This window comes from Nasonia vitripennis (assembly GCF_009193385.2).
Source record: "Nasonia vitripennis strain AsymCx chromosome 2 unlocalized genomic scaffold, Nvit_psr_1.1 chr2_random0010, whole genome shotgun sequence".
Lineage (NCBI taxonomy): Eukaryota > Metazoa > Arthropoda > Insecta > Hymenoptera > Pteromalidae > Nasonia > Nasonia vitripennis.
In genome coordinates, this window is record NW_022279617.1 from 3,327,657 (window position 1) to 3,349,813 (window position 22,157).

Here is a 22,157-nt window from a genome sequence, read left to right on the forward strand (position 1 = left end):
TTTTATTTTTTTAAAGTGTTCTAAAGAATGCGTAGAATCTAGTATCAAGTTCCTTTTATGGGGATAAATTTTATATACATGAAAAGCAAGCTATAGAAGTTTAAAAAAAATAATACGTTTTTCGATTTTTTAATAAAATTCTAAATGTGTGCATTCTAGTGCATAAATTGCTACACATTTAATTTTAATATTGATTTTTAAATGACGAATAGGTAGTTTGAATGCAAAACGAAAACTTAAGTATCATTTTATCAAATAGGCCCAGTCTGTGAACTCTGCGATAGATGGCGGCACAAACGTTTATACGGTACAAATTTTTCTGCTGTGTGAGTCTATGTTTGTTACATACTTATATACCATACATGTAAACAAAATATATGTATATGCTAAAGTTGTAGTTGCATAAATTATAATTTATTCATTTATAAATTACAACAATGGATGCTATACATTCAAAGTGGCGTAAACCGAAGCCAAAAAAAAATCGTAAAAGTGCTATGAGTGCAGCTAACCTAATAAAAGCTCGAGCAAATATAAACAAGACTGATCAAAATAAAAATGTAACAAAAACTAGTGTTCCAAATCGTAATTCTATCAGTGAAAAACCTTGCACTAGAAGTGTTTCTAACAATACAGTAAATGCTATGCAAGCTAAACTGCAAGAGTCAGCAACAACAAGTAAATTGGCCTTTACTGATATGTTAAAAAGTTCAAGTGATGTTGTTGATGAGGAAGAAAACATATGTATTAACATAAATGTTTTTAAAGTTATAGCTGACAAAATGACATGAATTTTGTAAAACAAATTCAGTGAATTTTGAATTAGGACAATGAAATGGTTTTGCTGTGACTTTATTGTTTATTTGCAAAGTTTGTCGTGAAGTATGTGTGAATACATTTTCAAGCTCACGTACAGATCCTAATAAGAACAACTCTTCTTTCGTGATCAATGAGATCGTAGTGCAGTCTTTTACAAAAGTAGGATTACGAATCGCTGCTCTTCAGGATGTTTGTGCTTCTGTAAATATGCACTGCATATCCACTTCGTCCTTTTACCGTCACATGGAAACAGTGAAAAGTCAGTGTGATGACTGGTCTTGTGGTCGACTATGACTATGACTATGCTTAGTAAATATTGCCACATGTGCATGATTACTGAAAAGGATTTAGGATCTGACTCTCCAGAGTTTGATATATGGTACAAATCACACAAAACTTCAGGTAATAAAAATTATGATGGCTCTTCCGGCTCCATGGAGTTAGCCATAGCTGAAATTCTATGGCGAAGATCTGTGAGTGATTGTGAAATGAGATATATGACAATGCTATCCCCTATCAAAAATATTTACATCTAATTTTACATCAAATTTTATGTAAAGATTTTAAAACGAGATTTTAAACTCTTATATGTATAATTTCACACAAAATCAATAAAATTGTAAAATTTTATATAAAATTGCACGTTAAGATCTATATGTAAAATTTTATATGAAATTTTACGTAAAATTATTCGTGCATGTAAAATTTTACATGTAAGAGTTCAAAATCTTTAAATAAAATTTAATGTAAAATTTTACGTAAATATTTTTGATAGGGTCTGATGGTGACGCTAAGACATTCAATCATTTATCCTCACTTAATATTTATTCGGATCCATTAGAGAAAGAAGAGTGCATCAATCATGTGGCTAAACGCTTGTCTACAAGCTTTAAGAGAAATAGTAAAAAGTACTAAAGCAAAGGGGATAACACTTGGTGTAAATTCAGCTGGAGCGCTGACCAATAAAGTGATTGGCACGCTTGCTGGATATTATAGGAATGCTATTGTTCGCAATAAAAACAATGTACGGGACATGCAAAAACAAATTATGGCTACTTTATATCATTGTAGTTCCACAGATAAAAAGCACAATCATTCACTGTGTCCTCAAGGAAAGCAGTCTTGGTGCTTTTACAAGTATGCAAGTGTTTTTGAATCAGGTTGTTGTAGAAAATATTCTAGCAATATATGAAAGATTGTCAAATGAAGAATTATTAGCTCGGTGTACCCAAGGACTTACTCAAAATGCCAACAAGGCTATACATTCAGTGCTGTGGAAAAAGTGCTCCAAAAATAATTCTTCATCAAAAACTAGAGTAGAAATTGCTGCAGCTCATGCAGTTTCTGAGTACAACCTGGGTCGTCAAAGAAGTGCTGAGATACTTGCATCAATTACAAACAGTAAAATGACAAGTCACGCAGAAAAAATTACGACTCAGAAAGATAAAAAAAGGAAACTCTCAAGTGACAAGAAACATGAACCAGAGCCTAAAGCTGCAAGAATTTCAAAAAAATATGGCAATAAACGACAAGAGTCATTAAAATTACAATCAGAAGGTGTTACTTATGGTGCCGGATGTTTCTAAGTGAGTTCTAAAATTTTATATAAATTTTATGATAATAGTATAAATATTAATCAAGAGAATTAATAATTTTATATAGTTTTACAGGATTACAGGATTTGAGATTATTATTATCTGATGACTGAGATCAGACTGATGCTTAGTGAGGTTATGTAAATATAAAATAAGAAGATATTAATGTTAACATTAAAAACCAAAGTACGGATGATTATGAAATCATTTTGTAAAGGTTTATGTACAGTGAAATATTTATAAAATATTATGAATAACAGTACTTTTTTACAAAAACCTCATTTTCTCAGCTTTAAGTTTTGAAATATTCAAAATGCATCCTGCGCAATGCATTTCCATTTCATGATTCCAGCAAACTACGGTGAATTCTTTGTTATTTTAACAGCAAATCATAGTGATTACATTTTTATTATAGCCCATATGATATTAATGGCAAATCCAGGTACATACAAATTTATTGTAATTTAACTCACTTTATTATTAATTTTATGCATTCAAATGATATATTTATTTATAAAAATAAAAAAATTTATTTGAAAATCTAATCACTATAATTCTTTCACATCGGCTTAAAAATTACACTCAAATTTTCTGAATCATGAGATGCAAATGGGTTGCGCAGGATACCTTAGCAATATAGCTAAATTATAATAAAAAATTCCGCTTCATCTGCATTATCCAACTAAATATTAGATAAATTGGGCTGAAAATTTACATAAAATCATATTTTTATTATATACATAATGATCGAGGTCAAAATCTTAGCTGACTAGATTTAAAGGGGGGAAAAAAGTGAAAACACCAGAACCCCACCTTAAACATTATTGCTCACACCAAATTCAGGATACTATTATTTTATCTTCAATAAATATTCAAGTCAATCTCTCGATCGCACCGTACACTTGCTATAAATAAAATTCTAAATTCGAAGAGAAAACGATTTATTATTTTTTCCTATTATCGTGCGCAAAGTTCGATTTTGCGCATGCATTTGCTTTCGCAAAGTACCACTTTCCCACACGTTGACAAGAGCGTGCGGGAATGCAACTGAGCGAACGGGGATGTAGCTGAGCGTGCGGGAATGTGGTGAGCGTGCGGGAATGTGGTGAGCGTGTGGGAATGTATAAGAGTATACGAGCGATTCCAAGGTGTATACGCGCGCGCCATCTCTGGCACTCTCTTCGCATTAACACGGGTGGGGCGAAATGTAACGAAAGTTATATTTATTGAAAAGAAGTATTATTGAAAATTAGTTTGCAGAATGATCAATTTGACGAATAGGTAACAAATAGAAAATATATCTTAATAATGATACAATATACGAAAACAATTTTAGTTAATGAATCTTTAACAAAGAGTATATTCATTAAAAAATAATTTTCCAATCAATAACTATAGTAAATTTGTTTCACAGATGGTTAAATTTGCCGAAATGCGAAAAACATTGATAGACAACAGTACTAAATAAGCGCACACAGTTTACGAAAGAATTGAAAAGTATAAATTATGAATATAAATTTCCTGAAAGACAAAAATGCCGAATAATAAAAAATAGTATATTGTGTATTGGAAGTAAATGGGCTACGTTCTTCCTGTGCGTAATTTGCCGCATGAGCAAAGTAAAGACAAAACTTCTTTTTGTAGTATAATATATTAGCACATTGCGATTGAAGTGGCATAAGTAGTACTTCATGATACGACGTGTCCGAGCGTAGCGAGTGCGCTTAACGCCGTGCCATGAAGATCGACTTATGACATGTGTATCGTACGATATTTTATAGTACAAGCATAAATCTGCTGTCACGCCTATTCGTGGCATTAGCAGTCCTTTTTTGCACCGTGAGGTTAGCATTTACACGGTACAATAAATAACTACTTATGCCAAGGATAGGTATGACATAAATGCGGATTTATGCCACGCAGGGCTATAATAGTATCTTTATGACACGCCGTGGCGTAAACCTCGATTTATGCCACGCTTGTGTAAAAATGCACTCGCTAAATCGCGGTTTAAGCACGTTGTGTCTTAAATATTGTATGATACTATTAAATAAATAGATAAATATTGGATGAAACTACTTTGATGCACTAGTGTCGTAATATACTATTAACACAGTGATCAAAGCGTTCGTACTCTTTTACCACCTAAGGGGAATAGCTCCCGAGTGTAGCGAGGGGGCTAAGCGCCGTGTAAAATTGAAACATTTAAGTCACGAGTATCGTATAAAATTTTATAGCACAGACTGCTAAAATCCGCAAGTCGCGCTTATTCGTGACTAAAGTAATCCTTATTCGCGCCGTGAGGTTAGCGCACGAGCGTAGCGAGTGTGATAAACATGGCGCAAAAAAGAACTACTTTAGCCATAGATAGGCGTGACTTAACAGCGGATTTTAGCCACACTGTGTTATAAAGATTATTAAAACATTTACTGACACATATATGAATATAGATATATGCATCATATATAAAACTAAGTAGTTGAGGTACCTGGTAAAAAAAAAAAAATTTTTGAGTAGAACAAATCGTTTTAGATTAAAAAATTATATACAACGCTATAAATTTCAAATTATTAATTGTAAAGTAGATAATTCACTATTATTTGTCTAGCCAAGGTTGTTAGCAAATATCTATGTTTTTACTTTGATAATGCAGTATCAGTGCATTTGATTAAGCGTTTCAAAATCATTACACAACAATATTTGTAAGTTAGTAATTAAAATGCGATAATACTGTAATTACAAACAGTGAAAACCCAAAATTTAGAATTACTAGACTTGGCGCAGTGCGCTGCGCGCACTGTAGTAGGCTATAATTTCATTCACTTATTAAATGGAATATAAATGATTGATATTTTTAATATTTGTTTTCTATCACGGAAATATATCAAACTTTACAATATATGATTCATTTCGCGCTCATATAAATTTCAAAATTGCTGCGGTTTCGTCGCCAACTTCCTTTTAAAATTTTAAGGTTATGTCTCAAGAATAGAATAGTCTCGAGAGTAGAATGTCTCTAGAATATTATAAATACACAAATTATAATTTGATATGTATTATAGTATTATATTACATTTTTAATATTAGAATCAATTTTAGAAATCAAAAACAAATCAAAAAATTCTAACCATACTTTTGACGCATGCGCACTACATGAGCCAATCATATTGACGCATTCTTGGCTTCACTTCATCCGGTCATGACTTTTTTATATAGGGAAATAAAAAAATCCCTCTTAATCAAAAGGGCTATAAAATAAAAATATTTAGTCATCAATATTTAAATATTTCGGAACAAAAGAAAGTAGATAAATTAACAAGTATAACTTGATTTAAAAATTTTAGTCTTTTATCTAAAAATCAAAAGTCTGTTTACCACTTAAAAGAAAAATACCATAATAGTCATTTCGCATTTTGAAGAATATTGAATTTTGAACTGCAACTGTAGGTAACAAATATACTCTACAATGTCATCTTTCTATCTTACAGTGTATAACAGCTTTAAATAAGACACATTCTGAAAACTTATCCTAATCACGTTTCGAAAAATAAACTAATTTTCTATAAATTTGTGCATTATAACATCATGTTACTTTCATGAAGGCCAAGGACTTTACTTGTCGAAAAGTGTCTTCCACTTTAAAACAAGTATCCGGCGAGTCACTGTGGCCTTTTTATATCCGTGATATTACAATTATTAACAATTATTTCGAACTGTGTTCGTACCAAATAATAATACTGCAATTTTACAAAACAAATGTACTCTATAATTCAGGCGGCACCAGCGCAAATTGAAACAGCATCAGTAACCGATGAAACAGCATCATCACCTATCCAGGTAACCTCATGTATAACACAATTGGAAAGAACATCAACGCCCATTATGCTTTTAAATAATAATGATGATGTAGATCAGGAGGGGACTTATCAGCATGCAACGACTGCGTCGACTATGCCACCTGCATTCGGTCTGGAAAATTTGCAAAAAATAAGAAATATTGATATGCATAAAAATCACTTAGAAGTAAGCATATCTTCCATCGATACCGGTTCGGATGATGAAAGTTCAAAAAGTTGTATATAAAATGTTCTATACAGAGATATTGTATACTGTATAATCTCTTTTTTATTTTAATGAGAAATAATAATTTTCCATACTTTTTACAATGTTAACTCGACATAAATAATAATTGTAATAATGTAATATAAATTGTAAAATTAAAAGATGCAGATGATGTTCTAAACGTGGTGCCCTCATCCACAATACCAATCAGTAGAATCTCAACGCCAATAATCAATAATGGATATCACGAAAATGGCAACTTCAATGAAAGCCTGCGTGATAATGAAAGTCAGGCCTCTTCAGCTAAAAAACGGCAAAGGAAAAAGAAGCACGCCAAAATAAACAAAAACGCGGTGAGAACGGAAAAAGAGGAGTAAACTACGGAAAAGACTGAACAAAGGTAATGACACTTTTTTATAAGTGGGTAAAAGAGTAGAACAAATCATCGCGTTATAATTTATTCGAGAAGAGAATACCATTTTTTTAATTATAACGAAATGTACTAAAAAACATAATTGAGAATTATTTAGAGTATAACTATTTATAAATAATACGTAATCTAAAAATAGTCCATATATAATCAAAAAAGCAGTTCAATTCTGTTCTTGGAGACACAGTCATTTTATTACAAATTACTGTATTACTGTTGTACTTAAAAATATAACCATATAACATTTGAAATATGAAAACAGAATATACAGTAAAATGATGTTATAATGCAAAAATTTATAGAAAATTAGTTTATTTTTCGCAGCGTGATTAGGATAAGTTTTCAGAATGTGTCTTATTTAAAGGTGTTCTACACTACAAGATGAAGAGATGACATTATAGAGTACATTTGTTTTGTAAAGTTGCAGTATTATTATTTGGTACGAACACAGTTCGAAATAATTGTTAATAATTGTAATATCACGGATATAAAAAGGCCACAGTGACTCGCCGGATTCTTGTTTTAAAGTGGAAGACACTTTTCGACAAGTAAAGTCCTTGGCCTTCAAAGTTGCAGTATTATTATTTGGTACGAACACAGTTCGAAATAAATTTGAGCGATGGCTGATATGGGTGCTTCAATTGGTGTTGACATTGTCTGTTTTTGTATTTTGATTTTCTCAATCGGCCTTTTTTCCGAATTTTTATACGTGGAATCACCTGTAAATACAAAAAAAAATATAAATAATACACCAGTTTTTGCTGTATCATCTTTTAAATATTGTCACAACTTTTCGAAATACCATTATCCAAAATTTCCCGTAGAGATTTTTCGGTATTTTTCATCACATGTTCGGGTAATTGGACTGTCGATTGGACATTGCAGTCGAAATAACTGACAATACTTTTTATTCTTTGAGGCTCTGTGTTTTTATTAGAATTACCAGTTTTTCTCTTTCTTAGCATGTAAATTTTATCGTTTGCTTCCTTTAAAGGATTTTCTGAGAAATAAACAGAAATATAAAATAAGTAAATTTATTAGAATAGTGGAATTTATAAATAATTTGCAATTAAATATTTAATTCAAATTAGGTACAGAGAAATTTATCAACTTGCTAAATTATTGGAATCACCAATAAAACATCTAATTACTAAATCGTATACACGTGGTAAGACCTTGTAAAGCAACTTTTACTAAATATAGAAGAAATGAAAGACATTTTTTCTATAAAGTGTCCACGAAATCACAATTTTACAGTTTATTAAAATTGTATCAAGATACTAAACAAATAAATAAACTCACTGTAGAAATGTGGTATATCTTCGCTATGTAAATTTACATTGGGTTAATTATCTTGCGTATTGTCACTAAATTCATTTTCTACGTTCTCAACGTTCATATTTCTTTCTGATAGATACTGTGATGCATTTTCATCTGCATGATCTGCATCAAAATCATTCATATTTAAAACATCACCTAATCTATAAATTTTATAATTTATATTATTACGATCATAATTTATGTACTTAAGCTACAATTCTGTTTAATTTGACGTACCTGATAATGCTTCTTCATCGGCATCAGCAGGGGCTAAAAAATGCAAAATTATTTAATAGTGGTAATCCAATCTACATGCATACGTATTTCTAAAATATTTTTGTTATTTTACCATCAAATAAAATATCAATAACTGCTTGGTTTGGATTCTCTAAATTATCCCTTGGTAAAGCTAGTGCCCCTGCTTGCGTCAGCATATGGAGAACACGTTCATCAAAATCTGGATCTTTAAACAAAATAAGAATATATGCAATAATGTATCAACATATAAGTATGATAATAAATTTAAAACTAAAATTATTATTATACCTAAATTAAGTATTAAATTGTTTTTGACTAGGTTGAAAATCATCTACATTAACTTCTTCAGTTCGTTTAATTCTTTCGCATAAGTGCCCTTTTAACGACGCCATCATATCTAACACTTCTTGTGCCGATATTTCATTCATTAAATATTTCTTCCAAACTGAAATTAAAAAAAAATATTTTTACGTTTCAAAAAGATTAAAAAATGACAATAAATTGTCATGTCATTTTTTGCTAGTTATCACCAATAGTAAGATACGTAATTTTTTCATTTACTCAACACAGGCTACTGAAAAATAATATAATTTGACTCAAATATAACATTAATATGTCTATTAATATTTTCACAATTAAAAATAGTTGATTCAGAAAAAACTCATCTTTAACTTATAAAAAACTAATATATCTGTTCATAATAGGTAAATAAAGTCAATTTTAATAAACTACTTATCAATGGCTTACCTCTTAAAATTTCGGTTTGTCTGTAGACAGTTTGATATCGTGGCTATCGAGAAACTCTTTTACGATTCTGTAAGCGACTTATATCGAACCATACCGTATCGATTAGTAACCTTAGTTTGCCTATATTTTCAAACATAAAATAATATGAACATGAAGCTTTTAACATGTACTATTTATGCAAAGCTTACACTAATTAGATATAATATTAATATGTTGATACTTACAAACAAAATCCCATACTTGTAGTTGCTTCCCAATTTTATGCCTCGGTTGAGTATGTGAAGCTTCTATTGCATTATTGGTGCGAACCAATAAGCCAAAAATAGTTAAGTTTTCAGGCTTTACGCAATTCAACCAGAAGTTTATTTATTTATTTATTAACCAGACAAAAAATTACATATTATTTACATAATAGTAAAATTCCCGCAGAGGTAAACGCAGTTACCTGTTCGCGAGGCCGGTATTATTACTAACTATAGTTCCTTATAACTAAAATAAAATCTATTTCAAGATATGTAGTACCTAACTTACACTTTAACAGTTTTACAATATGAAAGATTGATTAATAACGTTTTAATAAAATTTGTATACAGAATACATAGCAATTTATAAATACATTATCAATATTTCTTATTAATTTTATAAAAAAGATTTTTTTTTACATGTGAAACTTAACCCATTCTCTTAGTTTATAAGTATAATTCTTAGAGCTTAAAGCTTTTAGGTTATTTGGCAGATCATTATAAACACCTATGGCTTTAATATAACTATTCTTATTACTTATAGTCTTAAGTCTCCTAGGTATCTGAATACTTTTATTACTAGTTTTGCTTTCTGAATTTAAAAATTTAACTTTTAATGTGTTGTAGTGGTATATTAGTGATTGATATGCAAATAGTTGCCCAATACTCAATGGATTATCCTGAGCAAAATTATTTTTGTTTATGATTTTCAAAATTCTGTTTTGTAGCCTTTGTAATAGATTGGTAGCAGTAGAGTAAGCACCACCCCAAGCTATTATACCATAATTTATAACACTATGAAAAAATGCATAATATATCATTTTTAAAGTTTTAATTTGCATAAATCTATTAATCTTTCTAAAAATAAATACCATATATTTCAACTTATTTATTAAATACTGTATATGATTTATCCATTTCATATTATAATCAAAAATAATTCCTAAGTACTTGGTATTTTCAACTCTTTTGATGTCTTTGCCATCAATTTGTATTAAAAAATCTTTAGGTACGCTATCAGAGTAGTTCCCGATAGTCATACAAACTGTTTTGTCAATGTTTAGTGATAGCTTATTTAGTGCAAGCCAGTTAGATACTTTATACAGGTAGTTAGTCATTTTTTTCCTCTACTCCTGTCCAAGAACTATCCGTCGAAATAATTGCTGTATCATCCGCATATGATATTATTGATATTATTGAATTTGCAGGCATATTTTGCAAGGGATCATTAACATATATAATAAAAAACAGTGGACCTAAGATAGTACCTTGTGGTACACCCGTAGTAATTGTTTTGGATTCGCTTACACAGTCATTAATTTTTACTCTTTGATTTCTACCTTCCAGATAACTTGTTATAAGTTTGTGTGCCGTGCCTCTGATTCCATAATTGTAAAGTTTATCAAGTAGTATCTTATGATCTACCGTATCAAAAGCTTTCGCAAGATCGAGAAAAGTGATTGCAATCGGGGTGCTATTGTCTAATTTCTCATATATAATCTTGGTTATTTCTGCCAGAGCATCTTTCGCACCTCTATTTTTAACAAAACCATATTGATTACTGGATAAAATATTAAATGTACTAATAAAACTCAATATTCTATTATAAATGATTTTTTCGAAGATCTTTGCTACATTGGATATTAAAGATATTGGTCTATAATTAGTTATACTCCTCTTGTTTCCAGTTTTATGTATCGGTATTATATCAGCATTTTTTAACGCAGTCGGCCATATAGATTTTTCTATGCATATATTTATAATATGTACCAATGGGTCTACTATGTACTGTGTTAGAGTTTTTAGTGATTTAGAGTTTATATTGTCTACTCCTCCATTCTTTAATTACATATTTTGAATTATGCCAGTAATTTCAAAGTAATTAGTAGGCGTAATAAAAATAGAATTATTATTTATCTTTGGTAATTTGACGTTTACCATTCATTGGTTGCACTATTTGATCACTCATTGTTCTGGAAGTACTTTAAAAAATCCTTTAGGTTTTCAAGAATTCTTTTTTCTGTTCTATTGCACAGTGTTGCGAATGCCTCTCTTACTTTATCAGCTGGCAAAAATGCAAGTACGGTGATTTTTTAAATAAAATGTTTAGCTTCTGGGTTACTTTTTAAATAATCGATCAAATTCAATACTTTAAATTTTTACGTTTTCCTTTCGTATTAATGTTTTAAAATGACTCAGTACAGCCTTATACGCTTTCTGCGTTTTTCTTGTCATTATGCAATACATAAACGTCATTGCTTGATAAAATGCAAAAAAAAAAATCAACGCACCACTCATTTAAAATCATAATTATTATCATAATTTCTTTCTCCCACAGAAAACTCAGTGTTATCATTTGTAGAAAGACAACACAAATATATCTGACTCCTTCAGATTTATTTATATTAAATAAATCGATTTATTAAAAAATACTTACGTGGCCATATTTTATACCCTACAGAAAATAATTGGAGGTTGTTTTCTTCTTCTATTTTGGGTGAAGTGTAATACGTCGCATCAACGAACAGCTGTTCCACATCTTGGAAATATTCATCAATTAGTCTTTTATCATAAAACATCATATGTATGTATCCATCTTCAACTCTAATTTCATAAGAATTCAGACTGGCTTTGACACCTTCAAAAATCTTTTTGTCCTCCATTTCTTTAATTTGATTTCCAAATTCGTTCATATTTTTTGGATTTTTGGGATATGCGGCTTTTCGCCATAATTTCATGGTAGATAATAACGTAGCATAAGGTATTTGCTCAGCCGCTTTCGGATAACTGAAAAAAATCTATATAAATGGTAAAAAAATTTCAATTCGATAACAATTATCATACATACAGAGTAGCATAAGTGTTATAAACATCTTTTAGCTTGTCGTAGTGACGAGAAAGTGAATCCTGGATCGCATCGCGAAATTTAGCACATTCTAATTCCTTTTTGCTTGTGAAACAATGAGTGTCATGATTATCATTGCACTTCCACTCATATGAGCCATCTGGAAGTACAATCATTTTGGCAGTTCCATGACAAAATTTAGTCGAAGATTTCATGTATCTAAAAATGGAAGAAAAGATTATGAAGAATGATACATCAATTTTAAAAATATACTTAGAAATAAAATTATAATCATTAATTAATAGAAGAAAAATTTTGCATGAAATATGTTGATATGTACAAAGAACATATTTTAAACATAATCAAATAATTTTCAAGTTATGAATTTGCATAAGAGAATGAAAGTTATTTATTTAAGTGTATTCTTACAGAAACCATAAAAATAAAATTTCAAATTTGGGTACATTCAAAGTACGATATCAGCGGTTTATGTCACTCTTTTGATGAAACGAAGCATAAAATATGTGTATAATAAAATTATAATAACACAACTATGCATATATTTCCGCGATAATATAGAACAAAATCAAATTACTTAATCCGTGCAGTACTACGATTGATCCTATATCTGTGTGCCTGCTCAGAGAAATGATCAGCTCTAGATAATTCACTCTTTTTCCGTCGAGTCTTCTGCTGTTGCTCCATGTCGGTCTATAAATGCGGTTTTGCTATTAATAAAAACCATACAATAATGTAACGTTATCGCATGTTGATTAAGGTACTAACTATAAAATAAATCGGATATCAAAACGTACGTATAATGCACTACCAAAGATACTGTGAAAAATAACACAAAAAACCGAGTAAAAACAGTAAGTAGCAAGTATAGATACATGAAAGAACTGCTATAATGATAATAGACTTAGCAATATCAGTAGATAAGGAGAACAACACTTGACTTAGCAAAGATATAATGATGACGTGCAAGCGTAGAATAATTTTTTACGTCTATGCTTGTAGATGCATGTCGCGCCGCTCCTTAAAAGACAATTTTTTCTATACCATTACGACACAGCATTAAAATGCCAACACAGAACAAAATTGTATAAATACCGTAAAATCTCTATGTATGCAGTAACGTTTTGAAATAATAGCAAAAGGTAAATTAAAATCCAACTCGCAATTACTAAGGTACTGGCAGCAATAAAAATTATCTTGATCTAGTAATTTAGTCCAAAAGTATCGATTTATGATATACTTGCGAAAATATAGGTGAAGATGCTCTTATTCTAGTAAAAAAAAGCGTTCGCAACGTTCAGAAAAAATGAAAAAAAGTTTAAAAAATGAATATTTTGTTAATTAACGAGTAATTTCGTAATGAAATTGTATATTTATAAAAACTAAACAAGGCTTAATTACGAAAAAAAAAATAAAGTGCATTATATTTTAATATTTTCAGGTGTCGCTAACGATATATCGTGTGGACAAGTTTTAATAATACGTATTTACACGGTTACAATTAATGAACTTCAAAAGAAATAATGTTATTAAATTATAGAATTATAATTTTTTGTCCTTACTTCGGTGTATGGCGGTAGATAGATTTTAACTCTAAAAAGTTTGAAGACTAAAGAGAATCAAACATAGTTGAAATAAGCGTCTTCAAAAATGAGATTCGAGATACTCTACAGAAGAGAAAAGGGAGACAGATGTACGCACGACATAAACTGGACAGATATACGGCATCAGCTATGCGCTGTTGCCTCCTGTAGTTTAATACAACCTAACGTTTCCGCTATATATGTATAGTTCTAACTGGGAATACACAGTTTATGTGGATATGCCGCGAATGAATACTTCAAGCTTACATTTTTCGGTTTAATACTGCCAACGGTAAACTATGACTACCTCATCAAAAGAACAAGAAAGGGCAAGACGTGGACCTTAGTAGCTTTAAGTAATGAGGAAGTAAACACTCGTAAATTGTTCCCTTATCTGCACTGCAATTGGCGCGATTAACTCTTTTAAGCAACAAATAACCGAACAAGAAACAATGGCTTATGCAGGCAACTAAAAAAAACCCGTCGCGTAAGTAAACATTAGGCGACTGTGAACAATGCCGCACGATTGCTGTGTTAAAGAGCGCGCACTGACAGAAGAGACTCGAGATAGCAGGTGGAGGGAGAGCGAGAAAGAACCACGACACGCTTAACGCGAGCAGGCCGCGGCTTTCCGTACAACCACAGCGCTGTTGTCTCCTATAGCTTCATATGACCAAACGTTTGTACTATGTACATAGTTTTAAGTTGGCGTGGCACGTTGTATATGCAGCCTCAAACTGGGATGAATATTTTGAATTTTGTTTAAAATGAATAGTAATTCTGATTTACAACGACTATGCGCAAATTACGTAAAGAAACTCTTTTACTTATTTTCAGATTTCGCAGAAAATATGCTTTAATTAAGAAACATGATGCGTTTATGAATTCTTAAAGTACTTACTGTCATAAGCTTATCACTATTAACGTTTTATTAAGTAAAAAGATTAAAAAAGTATCTTCTAAGTTAGAATGGCTAAATAGTTATAACTTGATTTAATTATCATTGCTAAATATATTTGTAATTATACTTACAGTATACAATTATTATTGTTTTACGGTTTGATTGTTTTACTTACCTTTTATTGAATTCGTCTTCTTATGCTGCAGCTTTTAATGCTGTTGTTAAACTATAAGATCATAAGCATAATCTTAATAAAACGTTACATTGATTTTCTCACATTCTTCTTTCAAACAAACGCCAGCAACAATCTTGTATAAATTTATAAAAAAAAATGAGACAATAAAAGAGACACTTGCAAACTTTATTATCCTAAGTTTAAATATATATGGCGATTGTAAATTGTGTGATAACTTTGACGCTTGACAGGAATGAAGTTCTTTTCATTCTTTACACATAATTTACTATTAGGTATATCACTTATACAAAGTGTTTGTACTTTGTGTGTAATTTTAAAAACTGTTCTTAACCACAGAAATATAGATTATGGTGAAATTATTAAATGTTATGTGACTGGTCAGAATATTTTTCAACAGTTGTCAATGAATAGGGAGGTTATGAATTCATTTATATACATCTTAATTGAAAAACTCAATCATTTGTTGTGTAAAATATTTTTTTTTGTAAAGAAGAATTTTGGGTGCCTACGGCACTCTCGACTGATCACTTGTGCTTAAATCGCCACGCTCGCTAGAAAAAGCCAATTTTCCCTTCTGTTTGCAGAATATACTATGTGATAGCTTTTGAACTGTAAATCAAAAATGAATTGATGTGTGCTCTTTTGGAAATGCCAAAAGCTGATGAATAAGTTAAAATAAAATTTATTTAAAAAATGTATTTTATAGCAGGACAATGTCAGTCAAATTGCTTAAAACATCTACCAGAGAGATGAATAAATGACTTAATTAGAGGATTGAAAAAAAAAATTGTATTTAGAATTAGCCTTAAGGTATACAGATTCACCAACGATTGCTAATTTTTATGTGTTCATTGGAATATCGGTCCTGCTTGCTGTCTACACAAAGAAAAAGAAACTTTGCGTTTACTATTGTACTTAAGTATACTTAGAGGGCTCCCGTTCAGTCAATTCTACTGCAGACTTCAGTAAACTCTACTGAACTGTTGGGTTCGGGTGACGTATGTATGCTAACTTTAAAATAACTTGTCGCGCTTGAGAGTAAAGATATTTATTTGTAATAAAGAAGGAGCTGCGTTTTGGAATTAGTTTATAAAAATTTAAAAGAAAATGCTCTGCTCTAACTATTATGAATACATATGAATATAGAAAAACAACATGAAACATCAGCAAAATTCAATGTGCGCACCATAGCTTTGTTATATCAAATATATCCTTATAACCTCTTTTCTTGAAAACTACAGTATATAGAGCACTGAAATTTTGTATACAACTCCAAAATAACCTGGTCTAACATACTATAAATACATATCTAAGTAGTTGTATTAATACTATAATTTGATGAAAAATAGCTGGTGCTCACTTGAATTTTGCCTATCGTCGATTGTGATATTTAATGTGACACCTGTTAGAGCACTAAATATAATTATATAATTATAAAATCATTGATGAAAGAAAAAAGAAACTGAGCATACCTAACGAAGTATGCAGAGTGACTTTGGAATTATATAATATTTGAATTAAAAATTTCATCGGTCTTTTGGGTCTAAATGCCAGATCAGGTACTTTTAAAGATGAAAGTATAAGTGTAATTCCAACTGATTCAACAACCTCTGGCATTTTCAAAATAGTATATTGTGTACCAAGAGCGTAAACTGGGCTTTTTGAGGCTGAGTGTGGAGTTTGCAGTACGAATCAAGGCGAGTTAGCCCAAGCCGAAGGTGAGGGCGTTTACGAGCCGCAGACGAGTACTGCAACCACATGAGGCCAAAAAGCCCGATTAGTCCTTGGTGCACACCATATTTTTTGTAACGCATGTACTAATTTCCGCGTTTACAAACATGCACACACACCTATGTACATAATCATACACACACATATACGTATATTTGATGTGAACTATTGACTATTTTCTTTAAAATATTTTGTATAACACATGTATAAAAAAGACCATTTTCGGCGCCTATAAACTGGGCCGAAAATGGGGTTTTCCGTGCGTCACACAAAAAGTAGAGCGAGAGTCCCTGATCACAATACATGTATCAATTAATCCATTTTCGCCCCCTATATAGATAGAACGAGTCTACAATAATCGGAGAACCGGAAATCGAGCGGACCGAAAATGGTCGTTTTCGCCTCTATAGGCGAAAACGACCATTTTCGGTCCGCTCGATTCATTTTTTTTTGTTCATCTCCTTACTAAAGCTTGAAATCGTTAAAAACTGTTGAAACAATTTCCAAAATATCAAAATTTTCCAAAAGTTTCAAAAATTTTCAAAATTTTCAAAATTTTCAAATTTGCCAAAATTTTCAAAATGTTCAAATTTGCCAAAATTTTCAAAATGTTCAAATTTGCCAAAATTTTCAAAATGTTTTTAGTCTGTTAACGCTTGTAGAGGTGAGGTAGGGAGAAATTGGACACGTGTGTTCGATTGAACTTTGTATTTATTTAGAGAGCTTGGAAATACTGATGTCAAACTTGACTCGGCAGAACGCAGACCGCAGGACAGGCAGGAGGGCCTAGGTCTGTGCAAGTCTCTGGTTCGAGCAAGAGTGCCGAGTGCCCCCAGCGAAGCCACCCTTCAGGCCTCGGAGGGAAGATGTTGGTCTCGCTCATGAGGCCCGAAGGGAAGGGATAGCTTGGGCACTTTAGCGGATGAGTGGCGCGCGTGCTTTTTTGAGAATTCCGAAGATTATCGAGCGCGCGCGGCCGATCGTTTTATTGCTAAGTGCAATATGCGACAGACCGCTCGGCTGCCGAAAATCCGGGGACTGCCTCGTCTGGGGGATTAGCGAACGCGCGCGCGGCGGATCGCTTTATTGCGGTGAGGCAATAAAGCGAGGGACCGCTTGGCGAAAACTCGAGAACGTTGTGAACGCTCTCTGCCAGGCCCCGCAGATGCGGGAAACATGCACGCCACATGTTTAAATTTGCCAAAATTTTCAAAATGTTCAAATTTGCCAAAATTTTTCAAAATTTGCAGTTTATGAAAATTTTGATTTACTAAATTTTAAAAGCTTTACTAAAAATATATTTAAATAAATAAAATAATTAAATAAAATATATATATATATATGCATATATATAAATACACACATATATATGAATCTATACACGCCCACCGTAGTGGACGACTCGAAAAAATCCACTTCATAGGCGACCCAAATAGTCTTCCTTATACACTTGTTATAAAAAGCACGGTGAACAAGGAGGGGCGAATGTGCTTTTCCAGACTCGGATGATGTTTCATCATCCTCGCTCGGAAAAGCCCATTTTCGCCCCTTGTTGTACAATATACTATTAACGGGCGTTATCATTTTTTTTGCCCGGCGGGAGTTTTTAATTTTTTTTTTTGCCCGGCGAGAGCTTTTAATTTTTTTTTGCCCGCTAACGCGGCTTATGCGGTCAAAAAAAAATGAAAAACGCCCGTCGGGCAAACAAAAAATTAAAACCGCCCGCCGGGCAAAAAAAAAACTTATAAACGCCCGCTAAAATTTATTTTTTCCCGCCGGTAAAAAAACTGGTCCTTTACGCCCGCATAATAGGTACGAAAAACGCGGAAATCGTGCTTGTGTTGCAAAATAGTATATTGTGTACCAAGGGCGTAAAGAGGTCTTTTTTAGGCCAAAAAGCCCACTTAGCCCTTGGTGCACACCATATTTTATGTAACGCGCGGACGTATTTTCATATTTTTTCGTACGTGTTAAGAGGGACTGATGTGACTATTTTTGGACACGGCAACCATGCTATTGTCTTGTTCAAACATTATATAAAATAAATAAATAATGCAAATTTATCAAAATCAACTTTTTTTTTAAATTACAAAAAAAAATTTGCGGGCAATAAAGACTTTTTAGCGGGCAATAAAGGCCATTATTGCCCGCTGTTTGAATATGCGGGCAATAAAGGTTTTTGAGATCCAAGATTTTGAGCAGCTCGATTTGCAGCATCCAATGTGGTATCGAGTAATGAATCATCAGGGTATCTGATATTTTGTTGATGTCGTGCATATCCCAAATACCACAAGACACTAGCAACGTGCGCACATGCTCCGCATTGGCAGGTACAGTAATTCGCAAATTAAGGCACCTCAAGAGGGTGCTGTCATCGGCTCTGAAAGTTATACCTTATCACGTAATCTTTAGAGGCAGGTTTGAACATGATTTTACTAGTTTAAAGAAATAGAAGTTAAGAACTAAAATATTATGTAGCGTAATGGTTTATATAGTAGACATTTTTGAATTAATGTCCTATATTAATGGGGGTACGAGATCTTTTGAAAACGGAAGCAGAATTGTTAATTCTAATCACATATATTATGTGGACATTGTGGAATCAAGCAAAATCCACAAACTGACAAATATTTTAAAACAGTAATAAATGTAAACACATTGTAGGAGTACTGTTAATTTTAAATAGGTTCATATGTATATATATATATATATATATATATATATATATATATATATATATATATATATATATATATATATATATATATATACATGTATGCAGAGCTGTCTTTAACAAGAACATCATAAGTTCGTACAAGCGATGCAGTGCATGGGCATGATAAAACTTCAACTTCGAAGAGCTGTATCTGTTAAACTATTGACATTTGGACTTTGGGCTCATGAACATTTTTGATCTACTAGTTCAGAACTATTATTTCCCGAAATTACAAAAAATTTGGCCGAAAGCCAGTTTCCATAAGGAAATTGCGGGGTCCTTTAGATTAATTCTGACACAGCGAGTTTTGTTTGAGTGCTGTATATTGGAAAGTTGCGGTCAGGATAAATGTTTCTATGGTTTGGAGATTGAGTTTCAAAATGTGTATCGGTTGTCGGGCACGTTTTTTTTCTCACGTATAGTAATTTGAAAATTGTCTCGGAGAGTTCGAGATGGCTGTGATTGATAACTTTCCTCTTTCGTCTGCTGTATTGAGAGAGTGGAGTATGATCGAATGTGAGTGAGAAGATGAAAGACGTATGATCCGGAGTTTAATAGTACATTACGATACGAGTGTGCAAAGTAGGGATGACCTACGTGTGCACGAGTATCGTATATTATTTTTCGACCACTACAATTATTTTGAATAATTGGAACGTATAGAACGGTGGCGTTGGGGCGCTGGGACGGAGGGGTTCGGGGGGCGATGCCCCACCCCCCCCCCCCGCCTAAAAAAAACAAATTATAGAACAATTATAAATTTATTAAATTAAGAAAAATCTGATTTATTTATTATTTTGAATTATTATTAATATTTATCGTAACGTGACTTTTTACAAAATGAAACGGTATATTTTTTAATGCATTTGATGTGGTTATAGATTTATTTTTTAACGGTTTTTGGTGCCTGATTTGTTTGATTATTTTCAATGTTAAGTCTGTTTCTACAATTTTCATACGACTCTTCAGGAGTTTCAGGAATCACTGTTACGTTTGAGGTATCAGTACATACATTAGCATTTTCAGACGGATTTGGATACAACGTATTATCAAAAATTTGTGATTCTTCATTTTCTGCTATACTCGCATCTTAGTTCAGTTTCAAGTACTTCGAATTCTTTGATATGGACGGTATGTCACTTACAATACAATGACCGATTGCTTTTTTGTTCTGCATGGAATCTTCAATATATCCTTCTGCGACTGTGTTCGATTTCCACCCGCCGTATCTTTTCAAAACTGTTATATCTGCTCCTGCGTCAACTAGTATCGTAGCAGACGATCTTCAAAACGTATGACTCGTATAGAGCTCAGGATTTTCTAGTTGAAGATATTTTGCAATTTCTTGAGGTACGCCTCCAACGTTATTAATGCCAAGAGGCTGTAACACACATTTTCCTGCTCTATATGTCAAAAAGAATCTGTTTGTTTTTGAATTGTTTGGGCGTTTTTCCATATACCTTTTCACTATTTTGTAAAATTCACCTACTACCGTAAATCTTCTCACAATTTTAGTTTTTGTTATTTGCAACGTTACGAACAAAAAAGTACCATGATCTTTTACGTCATCCATACATAAGTTAGACAGTTCTTCCCTTCGACAAGCACCGAAAATTCCCATTACTAGTAACGCCTATAAAAGAGATTATATTAAGTTTTTTTAATAACAAAACGAATTTTACGTGTGACGCAATCAATTTCGAAGAATTTTTAAACTTCTGAGCTTGATTTTTTCAATTCACGACAAGTGTCGCTATACAGAAATTAATATACATGTATGTATACTTACCTTCATTACAAGATACTCTGCATCTGGTGCTTCTTTAAGAAATTTGGACACATCAGCTGTGGTGAATACGTTGGATTTTTTGGGTTTATACCCCGAGCTGTTCTTCATTAGCAATTCTAGCAATAGTGTATATGTACTGATATTGATATTATCATATGCTTTCATAGTAGTTTTTAGCATAGAATATCTAGCCCATAGTGTCGATGGAGCGTACTGCGTAGACATTTCATTAAAATACACAAGTAAAACAGTTTCGGCGAATGACGTTGTCTTCTTTGTGCTGCGCCATTTCTTAAATTCGTTGTACACTTTTGTGTACTTTTGTTTGGAAATGTTCGGCAATGAATTTAATGCTATTTCCTTCGCTGCAGCGAGCATTTCAGCTGGCATATCATTAGACACATCCTCACCCTCGCTATCCGTATCACTTTGTACATTATTCATAGTTATTCACTCTCACTTAACTTGTTCTTTCTAAAGAGCGGATGCGAAGCGACTGATACTTTGACGTTCGTTGTCCGTATTAAGAAAACGGCAGAATACAAAATACAGAACGCACGTTTTGACAGGTCCATTCCAGACGACAAAGATGTAAACAAACCGGCGCGAGCGAGAGCGCTCGGGCTCGGGCCTCGGGGAGACAGTGTCGCTCGCACGTGTTAATGGGGTGGGGAGAAATGTAACGAAAGCTAACTTTACCATCAGACACTTTTACCTATAAGATAATTTGACGAAATAATTTACCCTACGTACATTTTTGCTAAAGTTAAAATTTGTGAAAAACTATAAGCCGATTATAAAAAGAATGAAAAGTCAAATAAAGTGAAAATTAATTTATATTAGGTTAAAATTTCCTAACGCACATTGCCGAAATAGGAATGTGCAGAAATTTTTTTATTTTATTT

General features: G+C 32.2%; 2 protein-coding genes and 1 long non-coding RNA gene across 3 annotated transcripts; 1 reads left to right on the plus strand and 2 right to left on the minus strand.

Moving 5' to 3' along the window:
* The first annotated feature begins 1,601 nt into the window (after nt 1-1,601).
* LOC116416549 lies at nt 1,602-2,637 on the plus strand. The gene is made up of 2 exons (XM_031925419.1): nt 1,602-2,405; nt 2,482-2,637. Exon 1 carries the CDS (start codon nt 1,818-1,820, stop codon nt 2,403-2,405), a length of 588 nt encoding a protein of 195 aa, XP_031781279.1. The 5' UTR covers nt 1,602-1,817; the 3' UTR covers nt 2,482-2,637.
* Nucleotides 2,638-7,313: 4,676 nt separating this feature from the next.
* Nucleotides 7,314-8,387, minus strand: LOC116416560. Its single transcript, XR_004226936.2, has 3 exons — nt 8,209-8,387; nt 7,709-7,906; nt 7,314-7,625 (listed from the first exon to the last, which is right to left on the minus strand). It is a non-coding gene; the product is annotated as an uncharacterized LOC116416560 (long non-coding RNA).
* Nucleotides 8,388-8,822: 435 nt separating this feature from the next.
* LOC107981234 lies at nt 8,823-14,648 on the minus strand. The gene is made up of 5 exons (XM_031925443.2): nt 12,914-14,648; nt 12,322-12,537; nt 9,456-12,260; nt 9,232-9,351; nt 8,823-8,929 (listed from the first exon to the last, which is right to left on the minus strand). The coding sequence occupies exons 1-3, from the start codon at nt 13,021-13,023 to the stop codon at nt 11,879-11,881; spliced, it is 708 nt and encodes a 235-aa protein (XP_031781303.1). The 5' UTR covers nt 13,024-14,648; the 3' UTR covers nt 8,823-8,929; nt 9,232-9,351; nt 9,456-11,878.
* Between the last annotated feature and the right edge of the window lie 7,509 nt (nt 14,649-22,157).

Excerpts from the sequence above, each read along its gene's own strand:
- LOC116416549 (XM_031925419.1), top strand. The coding sequence starts at position 1,818 with ATGCTATTGTTCGCAATAAAAACAATGTACGGGACATGCAAAAACAAA.
- LOC107981234 (XM_031925443.2), bottom strand. The coding sequence starts at position 13,023 with ATGGAGCAACAGCAGAAGACTCGACGGAAAAAGAGTGAATTATCTAGA. Across the intron at positions 12,538-12,913 it reads CGTAGTACTGCACGGATTAA|ATACATGAAATCTTCGACTA; the intron begins GTAATTTGATTT and ends TTCCATTTTTAG. Across the intron at positions 12,261-12,321 it reads TATAACACTTATGCTACTCT|TTATCCGAAAGCGGCTGAGC; the intron begins GTATGTATGATA and ends GATTTTTTTCAG.